The sequence below is a fragment of the Ochotona curzoniae genome, unplaced genomic scaffold (assembly GCF_017591425.1).
Source record: "Ochotona curzoniae isolate NIBS_2020 unplaced genomic scaffold, NIBS_Ocur_1.0 patch121, whole genome shotgun sequence".
Lineage (NCBI taxonomy): Eukaryota > Metazoa > Chordata > Mammalia > Lagomorpha > Ochotonidae > Ochotona > Ochotona curzoniae.
The window spans coordinates 9974-24758 of NW_024466664.1; the positions used below are offsets into that span (position 1 = coordinate 9974).

General features: G+C 40.3%; 1 protein-coding gene across 1 annotated transcript in view; it reads left to right on the forward strand.

Moving 5' to 3' along the window:
• The window catches only part of LOC121166311 (Bardet-Biedl syndrome 7 protein), a 52979-nt gene continuing 38194 nt past the window's right edge, over window positions 1-14785 (forward strand). The window contains exons 1-4 of the mRNA XM_040995451.1: window positions 1-63; window positions 5264-5329; window positions 12230-12292; window positions 14036-14211. Of these exons, the coding sequence (XP_040851385.1) occupies window positions 28-63; window positions 5264-5329; window positions 12230-12292; window positions 14036-14211 (341 nt within the window). The 5' untranslated portion in view covers window positions 1-27. The remainder of the gene's footprint in view (window positions 64-5263; window positions 5330-12229; window positions 12293-14035; window positions 14212-14785) is intronic.

The following is a 14785-nucleotide window of genomic DNA, read 5'->3' on the forward strand; positions in this document are numbered from 1 at the left end:
TGCGAGCGTCCGGTCTGGGTCGCCGGCATGGATCTGGTTTTAAATCGTGCGGACTACGTGCAGGTATATGCGAGGATGCGTTCCTTGGCTGAGGTGGCTGCGGGATGGGGGCACCGGGAGCTGCTACCCTCCTTGCGGGCGGCTCGGGCGGGTCTGTGAGGAGCTTTCTGGAGGTGGGAAGGGCAGCACACACCCCGATGGTCTGGCGCTCGCCTCATCCTCACGGCATCCCGCCGCTTTGCTTTCCCCTCGGCCCTGCCCCTGCCCTTGTGCTCTGGCTGCAGCTGCCTTGGGGTCCCTAACTGTCTCCTTTCCCGCCAGCCAGATAACTGTTTCTCACCGTGAGCTAAAAGCCATGACAGCCATTGATGGAGTGTTTGCGCTAAGAGCTAAGCGTGTATAAATATTTACTCCTCCTGATGACCACCCAGGGGCTCCCGAAAGGATAATAATTCTTGTCATTGGTGGAGTTGCTATGTGGATTAAAGGCGTGAACTCCAGACCTCTTTGCTTCTGTTACACTATCGTGCCTTTTAGGATTTGTCTCAGCCCTAGAATTACCTTTCCCGATTCCCTGACTTCTTCGTTTTCATCCGTGTCCTGTTGTAGCTATTGGTGCGAATTTTCCTTGGGAGTTAGGCTAGGTATTTCTGCTTTTAATATCTTCTGTATCCAGTCACCGCATGCTCTGTTTTCACATCCCAAATCTCTCTTGGATCTGTCTCATTTTCTCCATCCCCTTTATTCTGAGTTCAATCTGGTCTTCCCTTGGGTAATTAGCAAAGCTGCATAATTGTGCTCAGAGCCTCCAGCTTCACCTCCATGGCACTTAGCAGATGGATATTTCAAAACCCAAATCTTAACAGATTAAACTGCACTACCACTCACTGGAATGCCGAATAAAACCATATTTGCATTCATTCAGTATGCATCGTTTTCCCTAGCCTCCTCCCCCAACTGTTGACCAACAAATGTTGACATTTCTCTGCTGGACAAAAAAAAAAAAAAAATGCAGTTGGGCCCTGTGCTGTAGCCAAGAAGCTAAAATCCTCGCCTTGAACGTGTCAGGATCCCATATGGGCACCAGTTCTAATCCCGGTGGCCCACTTCCCATCCAGATCCCTGCTGGTGGCCTGGGAAAGCAATGGAGGACACCCAAAGCCCTGACACCCTGCACCCATGTGGGGACCCGGAGGAGGCTCCCTGCTTCAAATTGGCTTAGCTCCGGCCTTTGCGGATGTTTGGGGGAGTGAATCAGTGGATGGAAGATCTCCCTCTATCTCTCCTTCTCTAAGTTCCCCCGCCCCATCAAAAACCTTTATATCTCTTGTAAAATAATCTTCATCATTTGCTCCAGCCAGCAGAGCCAGTAACGTGGACAGGGAGAGGGTCTGGGGATGAAGCACCAACAGGAGACCAGTGATGGTGGAAGTCTCTGCGAAGTCTTGCTTTATTGCTCCTTCACCTCTCCTTATATACTCTTCCCCCCACATCCTCATTTAGCAGGATATTGGATACAGATGAGTCCAATTAGTCTAGGTGTTTTTAGCCACAAGCCCAGTTCCTGTTCCTGCCCAGGTTAACAAGCACTAATCAACTCCTTAGCCCACAACAGGTCCCCCTTTTTTGTTTTAAAGCAGACTTGAATGTGCCTGTCTTAGGTTGTGGACTCTCAGGTTATCAGCCTTACCTGTCATCGGGAATCTCCATAGCATGACGGAGCCCCTGTCTTAGGTTGGTCAGTGCCCGGTCCATCTTACCTGTCACTGGCTGCCATTCAATGCGTTGTCTGCTGCAGCTGCACAAACCATACTTGGGGAAGCTGGTAACCCTGTTCCATGGCTAGGAGTATCTTTAGCTTGGTAGCAATGAGCAGACAGCAGTTCCCGGGCTTGGGAAACATTTTGCACTTGCATAGGTGTTACATACATAAAGACATTTGATGGGGAACAAGAGGCCCTGACCATATCTGCTGCTCCTCTGCCAACAAATCAACCTGCTGTTACAACATAAGCATGCCCACCTGCACGTGTTCATCTATACAGTTCTGTTGTTCCATAGCTCAGGCAGTCAGTTCTGCAAGCTTGTTCATGGTCTCAGTGGTCACTGTAGGGTGTCCTAAGGTCACTGCTGCTGTACTGGCTACGATGGTCACTGTTATGCCGAAGTCTGTTTTGCGCTGTATTAGGCCAACAGAGGCCTTTCCGTTAGCCCTGTCAGGCACAGGCAGGATTCCAGGCCATTCCAACATGCTGTTAGGGTGCAGCTGACCTCGGTGCAATTCACTTCAGAGACGTTTTCTGTATGTAAGAGAGAAAAAGGGGATAACACAGGCAGACACGGGCTTAAAATTCAAGGAGCTGAGGTTCACCCACATGAGCAAGTCCTCAAGTCCAGAGGAGTGATAGAACTAATAAATTCCATAGGAATAATTGCATTCCTGAAGAAGGGAAAAGGGGGGCATGTCAGCGCATGTCCATACCCCACAAGCTGCCACATAGAAAAGGTGGGTATTTTCCCCGTGGTAATAACAGGGGAATGATAAGAAAAAGTACGGGTTAGAAATTTTTAAAGGGAGGGCCAGACCCCCAACAGCTGGGGTCACACACTAGGCAGTCTGGTAGTCTGATTTAAGGAGAAACTGGCAGGAAATATCAGGACCTCGGTGCTCATAGGAAGAAGACAAAAAGGAGGGGTGCTTAACAATGACCCAATATACTTGCTTGTCCTGTCGACCTTCCGACTCAAATGCCATCACCATGGCCAGTACCCGAGCTTTCACAAGACTCAGCAGCAGGAGCTTGCCAGACAAGCCTCTCAGGAATCCACCGTGGGCCATTTTCGTTTTCTGGGAAAACACAAACTGATCCTCGCCCCCATATGAGGATGGGATCTGGGCCTTGCCACTGACCAGTCAAGGGATCCTTCCACATCATGTAACCCTTCTGCTTCTGAGACGGATTCCAATGACGATCTGCAGCAGACCATCCTTCAGCATCCAATGTTAGAAAATTTAAGATAAATAATACAAGGTTCAAATGATCTTGGGGAATGCTATACTCCCCCTTTTTTGTTTTAATAAGATAATCCTTAATAGTATGGTTGGCACGTTCCACAATACCTTGTCCTTGAGGATTATAAGGAATGCCTGTAATTAGTTGTATATGGTGGGAGGCAGCAAAATCACAAAACTTACTGCTGATATAGCAGGGGCCATTATCAGTTTTGATAACTTTGGGAGTTCCCAAGATGGAAAAACATGCATAGCAATGGGCTAGAGTGTGCCTGACTTGTTCCCCTGTCTGGAAGAGTCTAGAATAAATCCAGAGCAAGTATCGACAGTAACGTACATACTTTAGTGTCCCAAACTCTGGGATATGTGTCACATCCATTTGCAAATAATCTTAATATAATTCAATCAACCTGATTAACTGTCTCCACAAAATGGGAGATAAATCTGTTGGCATTCTTGAGGCCTCGTAAGAATACCAAGGGAAGCCCTAGAATTTGAAATTTTTGAATTCTTGGATGCCTTTTTAAAGATGGCTAAAAACATCTGGACTATGGAAATTTTGGGGGGGTTTAATACAATTCTGAAAAAGTTGAAATTCCAAATAATTAAACAGAGAAATAAGTTGTATTTTGTCTGGGGCTGTAGCTAATCTTGCCTCAACTGAAGGGAGAGACGCTGAAGTTGCTCCTGTAAATCTTTCACAGCTGCACCCAGATTTAATGGTGCCAATGGCATAGGCAACACATAGGGCTCTATTCCCGGCCAAAAGAGATTTTTGCTTGGCACACGCTCTATGGGCACGTGCTCTACGGGTGGAGGATCCTCGAAAGACTCACTTCCATGCTCTTCCCCTTCCTCCTCCTCAGAAGAGGACTGCGAATCTTCTTCGCACAGTTTCTCCAGACTTTGGTCTGGGGTTCCTTTTCCTTTTTTACCCTGGTTTGGGGTCCCCTCTGTCTTCTTACTCTGGTTTGGGGTTCTTTCTTTCTTACCCTGGTTTGCAGTTCCCTTCCCCTTCTTACGGATAATCTTTCAAGGAAGGGTTGCACCACCACTTGAGGGGATGACAAAGCATTTTTTTTTACCAAGTGCCAGAGGAAAAAGGTGGCTACAAAGAGAGCAAACCATGGGAATACATCGCAGACAGTTTGAACAAACTTCTGCGAGGCCTTAAGCTTAGTGTCGGTGCCTTGTGGCTGGAGCAGATCTCGGATTCCCTTAATCATCTGCACTTTACCGAGTTCTTGCCCCATGATAAATTTTACTTATGCCCCTGCAAAATTTTTAAACTTGCCTCCGGATTTCCGGGGTCCCTCAGATTGTCCCTCGTGCCCCAGGATGGGGAGAAGGTCTGGGGATGAAATCATTAATGCCCCTCCAGAGTTCCAGGGGTCCCTCAGATTGTCCCTTGTGCCCTAGGACTGGGAGAGGGTCTGGGGATGAAATCACTTATGCCCCTGCAAAATTTTTAAATTCTAAACTTACCTTCATAGGTCCAGGGGTCCCTCAGATTGTCCCTCGTGCCGTGCCCCACGTTAGGCGCCATTTGCTCCGGCCAGCAGAGCCAGTAATGTGGACATGGAGAGGGTCTGGGGATGAAGCACCAACAGGAGACCAGTGATGGTAGAAGTCTCTAAGAAGTGTCTCGCTTTATTGCTCCTTCACCTCTCCTTATATACTCTTCCCCCCATGTCCTCATTTAGCAGGATATTGGATACAGATGAGTCCAATTAGTCTAGGTGTTTTTAGCCACAAGCCCAGTTCCTGTTCCTGCTCAGCCCAACGAGCACTAATCAACTCCTTAGCCCACAACAATCGTTAGGTTAGGTTTCATTGCCTAGAACAGGCCTGATATCTTGGCAGAAATTTCTTTGTTGCATTTTTGGGAACTATAATCTACTTTCCGAAGATTTTAAATCACTTTACAAAAAACCTTCAGCAACTCTGTGAGGTTGGGAAAGAAGGTTTCTAATTTTTTTCTTAATGAAATACTTTACCAGTATGTCATAAATTACTTTGGCTTGAGACATGGTGTACGTTTTACTATTTTTGGTGATTTCCTATGTTCCTTAGTAACATATTTCATTTGGAAATAAGTTCATTGCTGATGTTAGCCGTTATATCATCAATTTCAGTGATAAAAAGGCTACGCCCTGAATCTCATGGTCCATTTAGTCTCTGGTATCATAGTTTTAAATTACAGCATAGCAGAAGACGTACGTGCCTTGATTGGCTGGTGTGTTTCTTTAGGTGGGAGTGACCTCTCAGAAGACTATGAAGCTACTGCCTGCTACAAGACATCGAGCTACACAAAAGGTACGGTGGAGATACTGATTTCTTTGCTTCTCATTTGCTCCCACAGAAGATAGGTTCCTAATACTTTCTTATTGGTAAATTATACTTTAAAAAATGTTAATGTAGAAATAGTTAAATGATTAATTTGAGCAGAAATTAGAATCCAAGGGAGTTTTCTAAACATGAATTCTCATAGTAGATAACGTAAAAGAGCTTGCTGAAGCTTATTCAGTAGAGAAGGGAAGTTCAGTGAAGCATTTAAGGCATCCCACGTTGGAGTGCCTGGCTTTGAGTTCCAGTTCTGTTGCCAATGAATATCATGCAAAGCAAAGGTGATCAGCTTCCTGCCATGTAGGTTTCAAACCTGCACTTTATCTCCTCTCCTGGCTTTGATTCAGCTCAGCTATGCTTGCATTTGGGGCATGAATAACAGATGGGAACTTTGTCTTTGTTTCTTCCTGCTCTGTCTTTCTGCCTCTCAAATAAAAACAAATAAAGCCCCATATAGCATGTGGTTATTTTGTGTGTACTAGATTGTATATATAAAGAAATACTTAACAGAAATAGAGAAAATGCTTACCTAAACTTTCTAATAATTTTTAAAGATTTATTTATTTTTTAATGATTTACTTATTTTATGAATGTATTTAAAAATACATCTTTAAATGTAGAGTTTACATAAAGAGAAGAGATAGAGAAGGTCTTCCATCCAATAGTTACTCCTTAAATAGCTGCAATGACCAGAACTTAGGTAATCCAAAGCTGGAAGCCAGTAGCTTATTCTGGGGCTGCCATGTGGATGTCTGGGCCACAAGCTTGAGCCTGCCTCTTCTGCTTTCCCAGGCCACAAGCAAAGAGCAACTGGATGGGAACTTGTACCCATATGGGATACCAGCACTACAGGCAGAGAATTAGCCTGTGTGCCACCATGCTGGCCCCACAACTGTATTTTTCAAAACAGAATTTGGTGTTTCATTTTTGACAATTCTTTAAAATCTGATATAACCGAAGAAAGATAGATTCCTATAGCTGTTTTCTGCATTCCTGATGTTGTTTTGGTTAAAATATAAAGAAAATCCAACTTGAATAGTTGGAAATAATTGAAAATTGAGATGTGTATTGAAGTAGTTTTTCTAAATAATTCCTATTTGATGCTACCTAAACTTGATATATAGTAATTATAGCATGAAATCTGAAACTGTATTTATGAAATTTTATGCTTTGGTACATTAAAATCATTCATTTATCTTTTTTATTTTATGGTTTCATAACATCCAATAATACTTGGGATTGTTAAGTAATTGTTTTGTATAACTTCTAATGTTGATATATTATAAAATATTAAACACATTGTAAACATCACTACCAATGTCATCAGAAAAGTTAAATGTTTCAAAGCTGTCAAGCTTACAATGGCAAGTGTATGTATTCATTTGAAAGCTCAAACTTTTTTTCTTAAGATTTATTTGTTTATTTGAAAGCAGAGTTACATAAAGGGAGAGGTGGGGAAGAGAGGGATCTTCCATCCCCTGGTTCACTCCCCAAGTGACTGCAATGGCTGGGCCAAGCTGAAACCAGGAGCCAGGAGTTTCATGCAGATTGTTCATGGAGTGGCAGGGACGTGTGTTTGGACCATCTCTCCTGCTCTCCTGGGCCCTTAGCTGGGAGCTGGATCAGAAGTAGAGCAGCTGGGATTTGAACTTTTGTTCAAATGGGATGCCAGTGTCTCAGGAGGCAACTAGTGTACCACAATGCCAACATGAGAAAGTTCAGTGCTTGTCACGCCTAACAAATAATGTTAGCTGTCTCCCTTTAAAACAACAGATTCGCTTCTTTGCGTTTTAAGAAAATGTCTGCTATATGCCAAATGTTAATATTTCTATAATTCTCCATAATTATATATAATGTTAATTTTTCCATGTTATATTTTCTATAATGTTAATAATTCTGTATTTTCCCAAGATAGTGTGTCTTGAAAAAAGCAGGTAGTTAATCTCATAACTGAGTAATTATATAATTGCTTTTTCTTATAACCACTTCAGTTTTTATTGGAAGTATTTTATGCATTGTTACACTACATATTAAAAAGACATTTAATCAAGAGTTACACTACATAATACTCCTATTTTGCTACACTACATATTAAAAAGACATTTAATCAAAAGTTACACTACATAATACTCCTATTTTGCTACACTACATATTAAAAAGACATTTAATCAAGAGTTCACATTTAATAAAATTAGTAACTTATTTCATTAATAATATTCTTATGAGAACCTGGTTATTTTTCTCTGCTATAAAATAATAGTGAAAATTACAAGTGATCTGCTTATACTTTGATGTCATTGCTGAATCTTATCAGACTGCTTATGCACCCTTGTTGCAACCATTAAAAAAGGGCAATAAAAGTAGTTTTGATTTGGTAGATCCCCTAAAATATTCTGATTTCTCCAGAATTCCAGGAGTCTCACTTTGGGGATTCCTATTAATAAATTACTATATTAAAATTATTGGGATAATAAACTATCAAAGAATTCAGAATCTTACATAGTTTTATATGTTTTTGTCTGAAAGTAAATTTCTGTCAATGCCATTGATCTAAGTGTCACCTACGAATGTGGCCTTATCCTTGGGAGATGATCCACAGCTTATGTTACAAAAAGGACTTTTGGTTCCCCAGGCAAGTTTAAAATTAGTGGTTCTGGAATATGCTCTGTGTGATATAAACCTTTTGATTCTTGAGATTTATTTTATATTCTAATACAGGATCAATTTTCAGATGGTTTGTGTGATTGAACCATCTATAATCTAATGAGATGAGCGATTCATTTATTTGTATAGAAACACAATTCCCCTTACATATGTGAGGAGACTTCAAATATGTAAAAGATAAAAATAAAAATTATAATATTTAATTCTCAACATATGTTCCATCAAGTTCAATACATTTTGTAAGCTATGTTGCCAGCCATTTATTTCATGCCGAAAGAATGGATGGTTCTGGGATGTTAACCATGCCAGTGCAGTCTTTATTATCACTATTATTAACTGAAGAAAATGGGTTCCGTTAAAGTTTTTTTTTTTTTTTGAGATTGGGAAACTAAAAGAAGTCAGAAGGAACCAATTAACAATGTGAGGTGGATGCTTAATGATTTCCCACCGAGAGCTCTCAAATATTGTCCTGGTTTGATGAAAAAAGTAAGCAGAAAATTGTGATAGTGAGTTTCCTAGTGAAGCTCTTTTGGGTTTTCTTTTTTAAAGATTTATTTTTATTATTTTTTCATTGGAAAGGCGGATATACAGAGAGGAGAGACAGAGAGGAAGATCTTCCGTCCAATGATTCACTCCCCAAGTGAGCACAAAGGCCGATGCTATGCCAATCCAAAGCCAGGAGACTCTTTCCTGGTCTCCCATGCGGGTGCAGGGTCCCAAAGCCTTGGGCCGTCCTCGACTGCTTTCCCAGGCCACAGGCAGGGAGCTGGAAGGGAAGTGGGGCTGCTGGGATAGAACCGGCGTCCATATGGGATCCCGGGCATGCAAGGTGAGGACCTTAACCACTTGCGCCACCACGCTGGGCCCTTTTGGGTATTTTTATGCGAAAACTTATAACTATTTTTTTTCGGAATGTTCTCCTAATAAGTTCATTTTTTGGCCTTCCAAGAAGTCAACAAAATTCCTTGAGGCTTTAAAAAAAATGTTACCATGATCTTTGTCCTCTTTTGCTTTTATTGGACGACTTCTACCTCTTCGTGGAGCCGTTGCTTTGATTATGCTTTGTTTCAGGCTTGTCCCAGTAACATCGTGTGTTATCTCCTGGTCCAGTTCTCTGGCAGTCATTTATTACAGTGAAGGCTGCATTCTTGACTGCAGCTGCTCTGGGCACAAAAGTTTGGGCATGCATCCAGCAGAATGTTTGCTATACATTAATTTTCAGTAATAATTGTATGAACTGAACCAATTAAAAATCTATAGTGCTTGCTCTAGTTTCTAATACCAATTGTTGATCTTTTCAATTTGAGCACCAATAAGGTACTTTTTTCCTTGGAAATTGGATGGCCTGCTGCCATATGCTTCATTCTCTGTGTTGTCTGGTTCCTTCTTAAATCATTCATCTGTAGGTTGTTGATTTCTTTGGGAGTGTTTCTCCATAAACCCTTTATAAGACATAAATGCTTTCACCATTCTTCCACCCAAGCTTCATCAAGGAGCTTGATAATTTTTTGGGGGGGGGCTTTAGTTTAGTAGAATTCATTTTGCTCTGATGGAATGCCTTTTCAGACTGGTTCCTGTAAGATATGTTATGATAAATAGTTTATCTTGATGCAAGAAAGTTTGACATCTATGCATAGTGTTGACATGAAATATATTTTTCCATGAGCTTTTTGAGAGTCCCCCAGCTATACAAACACACAAATGTATGTGTTGGATATCAATTGTGGTGTTTTGCATTTTCTTAATAGAACAGATTTTGTATGTTTTGCTGGTACAGTTCCAAAAAGATAGTAACCTTTCCCTCAATCCTCTGCTCCTTTCCCAGTACCCATTTCTTAGTATTTGCACAGACATAATTGTAATCCAGTCTATATTTACCAGCTTAATTTGCCAGTAATCATAGTATTCAATTAGTAAAATAAAAGACTACAAGGCCATATTTCCACTGGAGTATAAACATAGGCAATCATATCCCAAAGTGATACTTCTTTCCTTTTTTTTAAGATCTATGTTTTTTATTGGAAATACAAATTTTTAGAGAACAGACAGAGAGATCTTCCATTTGCTGGTTCACTTGTCAAATGACTCTATTGGCTGGAGCCAAGAAAATCCAACCTGAAGCCAGGACACTCTTCCAGGCCTTCCACGTGGGTGCACGGTTCCAAGGCTTTGGGCCATTGTGTGCTGCCCTCTCAGGCTACAAACAGGAAGCTGGTTAGGAAGTGGAACAGCTGGGACATGAACAAGTGCCCCCATGGGATCCTAGCACTTGTGACAGGGGGATTAGCCAGTTGCACCATTGTATCAGGCCCCAAAGTTATATTTCATTTCTATGCATTTTTTTGTGTGTGTATTCTATATTAGATGCCACATATCAGAGAAAACAGAAAATTTGTCTTTTTGATACTGGCTTATTTTGCTGAGCATAATGATTTCCAATTGTATCCATTCTATTGCAAAAGATAAGATTTATTCCATAGTGTATGTATACCACATTTTCTTAATGAAAGTTTGGATTAATTCTGTGATTTATCTGTTGTGAATTGAGCTGCAATAAATATAAAGTACAAATAGCTCTTGCATACATTGATTTCATTTCCTTTGGGTAAGTTCCCAGGAGAGGTGTGGTTGGATCACATAGCAGATCTAGTTTCAGATCTCTTGGTAATCATGCTGTCATCCTAAATGGCTGCACTACTTTCCAGTCCCTCCAGCAGTGTATTAAAGGACCTTTTCAAACCCCACATCCTTGCCGACATTTGTGATTTTTTCATGGTAGTGATTATAATTGGGATGAAGTGAAACCTCATGTGTTTTTAAAATTTAAAATAACTGGTAATTGTCCCTGTAGTATAGATAGATAGAAAGATAGACAGGTATAGATATCTGTTTTTTAAATTAAGGGTATTAACTTATTTAAAATTTTTTTAAAGTTTTATTTTTATTGGAAAGGCAAATTAACAGAGAGAAGGAAAGACGGAAGGAAAGATCTTTTTGGCTCACTCCCCATGTGGCCCCAATGGCCAGAGCTGAGCTGATCCAAAGCCAGGAGCTTCTTCTCGGTCTCCCCATACTGGTGCAGGGTCCCAAAGCTTTGGGCCATCTCCATTGCCCTCCCAGGCCACAAGCAGAGAGCTGGATGGGAAGTGAAGCATCTGGACACGAATCAGCGATCCTGGTGTGTGTAAGACAAGGATTTAGCCACTAGGCTATCATGTCAGGCCCCTATAGACATCTGCTTAATTATCAATCTCTGAAAAAGAAGTGTTAAAATTTCTGACTTTCCAATGAAAACCAAAATATTAAAAAAAAAATTGTTGAATGACAATTTTCTGTACTTATTCATATGCTGAGCTTTTTCCAATAAAAACGTTTTAGAAGGTTTAGTTAAGAGAAAAATTCACTTTTGCCACTTTAGTTCATATGATCTTCTTACAGTGAACATTGTAAGAACAAAGTTGGAAGGTAAGTTCATGGAAAAATTGATGTAAAAGGCAAACTTATTTTGGTGTAAAATTTTTGAAATCCACATCTGATTTTCTCATAATTTTTTTTAAGATTTGTTTATTTTTATTGGAAAGTTGATATACAGAGAGGAGGAGAGACAGAGAGGAAGATCTTCCATCCGATGATTCACTCCCCAAGTGGCCGCAATGGCTGAAGCTGAGCCAATTCGAAACCAGAAGCCCAGAGCCTTTTCTGTGTCTCCCATGTGGGTGCAGGATCCGAAGGCTTTGGGCCTTTCTCGACTGCTTTCCCAGGCCACAGGCAAGGAGCAGGATAGGAAGCAGGGCTGCTGGGATTAGAACCGGCGCCCATATGGGATCCTGGTGTGTGCAAGGTGAAGACTTTAGCCACTAGGCAATGCACTGGGCCCTCATAATTTTTTTTAATGAGCTTTCTGGAGATGCCTCAATATATATGGATTTTTTTTAAAAAAAGCATCAAAATAGATGTTACTTTCTAATTTCTTTTTTCCAAGAACCTTTTGAACTAGCTCTGTATTGCAATTACTTTCATTTTTGATTCTCCATAGCTTTCTTTTTCGGTCTTTCTTGTTCTTTGAAAGATTAGTTTTGTAGAAATTGCTTTCCTAGATTTTCTAATAGCTCTGCTTTTAAAACTGTAATTTACTTATTGAGAATCTTGCTTTTCTCATAAAGGACATATTGATAATAAGTTTGGATTCTCTTCAATATATTACAGGTGGTTGTTGGAGACCATGATGGGGTAGTTATGTGCTTTGGCATGAAGAAAGGAGAAGCAGTCGTAAGTATAGCTTTTTATCAAGAGAAGAAAAGCTTTTCTAAAAGAGAAATGCCTTACTTATTGAACACCTGTAATGTATGCATTTTTGAAAATGCAGACAAGGGAAAATGGGTTGTAAAGGAGGTAATTTATGAAGGATGAGGCTGCAAGTGGCCTAAGCGCCAGATTTTCTAGACTGTCTAACAAATTACCTAAAACTTCAGGTCTTACAACAGTACATGTCTTTTATTTCATAATTTCTGCGAGTCGGGAGTCTGGGCTTAAGTTTCACATGGCTGCAGTTTAAACGGCAGCTGGCCTGTGTCCCTTCCTAGAACACAGCTGCTCTTTCATAGTCTCATGGTTGTTGGCTGAACTCAGCTCCTTGCTGTTGGAGTCTGAGGCTCCCACTTTTTAGGCTTGGGCTTCTCCCAGCCCTTTGATGTTTCCACATTCCCTTGCCATGTGGCCTCCCACAGTCCTTCACACAACTCGGTAACCTACTTATTGAAAGACAGCAGGAAAATCCTGTCAGTTAGAATGGAGTCTTACATAGCCTAATGAAATCACAGACGTGATTGTCAGGATGCTTGTCACTTCATGCAACTTAATCAAGGAGAGGATTACTATTATGTCACCATATTCACAGATCCATAGTTTGTAAGTGGAGAGTCTGAGTTGGTAATTCTCAGTATTTAATGCACAGTTTGCAAAATTTAAAACGATGAAGAGAGTGAAAATGACCAGAAATCCAGTGTTTCCATTGTTGATGTGTTGTCCTACATATTTTATTCTCTTTATATAAAGTTTAGAGGGTCAGACAAGTACAAATAAGAAAATAGAAGTAGCCAAGAACAGAATTAATGCTAAAAACGAAAGAAATGAGGAGAGATTAATTTTTAATGTTCAGTTTTGAAAGGCAGTTAGAGGGAGAATGAGAGACACAGAGAGAGAGTGATCCTCTGTCTGTTGGTTCACTCCCTAGATGGCTGCAGTGGCTGGAGCTGGGTAGGTTTGAAGCCAGATCAGGGAACTTTGTCTGAGTGTCCCTCATGGGTGGAGGGACCCAAAGGTGAGAGCATTCCTCCACTGCTTCTCCAGGACACCAGCAGGGAGCAGGAATTAGAGTAGCCAGGACATGAATTGGAACCCATATGGGATGCTTTTGCCATGCCACAGGCGGAGTATTCTCCTGCTTTTCTATGGGACTAGCACACCCCCTATTTATTTTAAAGAGGTGATTAAAGTGTGAAAATGTGTCCAGTTGACCTAGTTAAGTAATTTGCTACATAAGCTTTCCTGTAGATGAGAATATTGCTTAAACCAGTGCTTCTTTAATATATCTAGGAACTGTCTGGGAAATCTTGTTAAAATGAAGATTTCAATTCAATAGATATGGAATTAAACTCGAGATTCTCTGTTTTCATCAGTTAGCAATGTTAATGTTGCTGCTTAATGAACCATGCTTACAAATGAGAGTGCAATCTTTACTTATGTCATATTGTATGTAATATATTCCAAAGTTTAAGAATATTCAACAATAAAAAACCCCCAAAACAAAAACAAACCAAAAAACACCATAAAAAACGGAAAAAAAGACCTGAATCGATCTTCAACTAGAGGTGTTTCTATATAGTAGAACTATAGTATTTTATAAATTTAAAATCATAGTTAGTACATTTTAAGGTAAAAGAAAAAGGCTTACAATAAAGAAGCTTGTGTTTTACCTTTTTCTCTCTGAATGCAATGTTCAATGTTTTGCAGGCAGTGTTCAAGACTCTCCCGGGCCTGAAAATTGAGCGGCTGGAGCTAGGAGGGGTTCTTAACACACCGCAGGAGAAAATTTTTGTTGCTGCAGGATCTGAGATTAGAGGCTTCACAAAGAGAGGAAAGCAGTTCCTCTCGTTTGAAACAAACCTCACTGAAAGCATTAAAGCCATGTATGTTTTTTTCTTTTTGCTTTTTATATATGTATTGGTCATATTTTGTATAGATTGTAAAGCAGCTTATGAAGTATTAACATCTAAAAGGTTTTTTTTTTTGAAAATCAAGTTGTTTAAAGTGTTTTGCTAATTAAAATTTACCATAGACTCAAAATGTATTGACTGTTAAAATGTTGTTTTCTGTTTAAAACTTTGTCATAATTATAGCTTACTTCAACTATAATTCATCATGAAGTACTAGAGGATAAAAACATACCTCTAGATATTTAGGTTTATATTCTTTGGCCATCTTTGGGAGTTCTGGTTTTGAGGAAGCAACATATACTAAAAGGCTGGCTATCAAATTTGGTGACTTTCAGGTTAAGTCAGCTAAGACTCTAAGAAAAATAACTCCCTTCATGATTTCCTGGTATGTGAAATTTTTGCAAAATGTTAATGTTTGACTCATGGGGTAAGGGACAGGGCTGTTAGAAAGGGATTTAGAATTCATCTGACTTGCTGTTATTATACCTGCTACTCAGGAGGATCTTTTGGAAGATTAGGATGCTTTGTCCTGTTTCATATTTGCTGA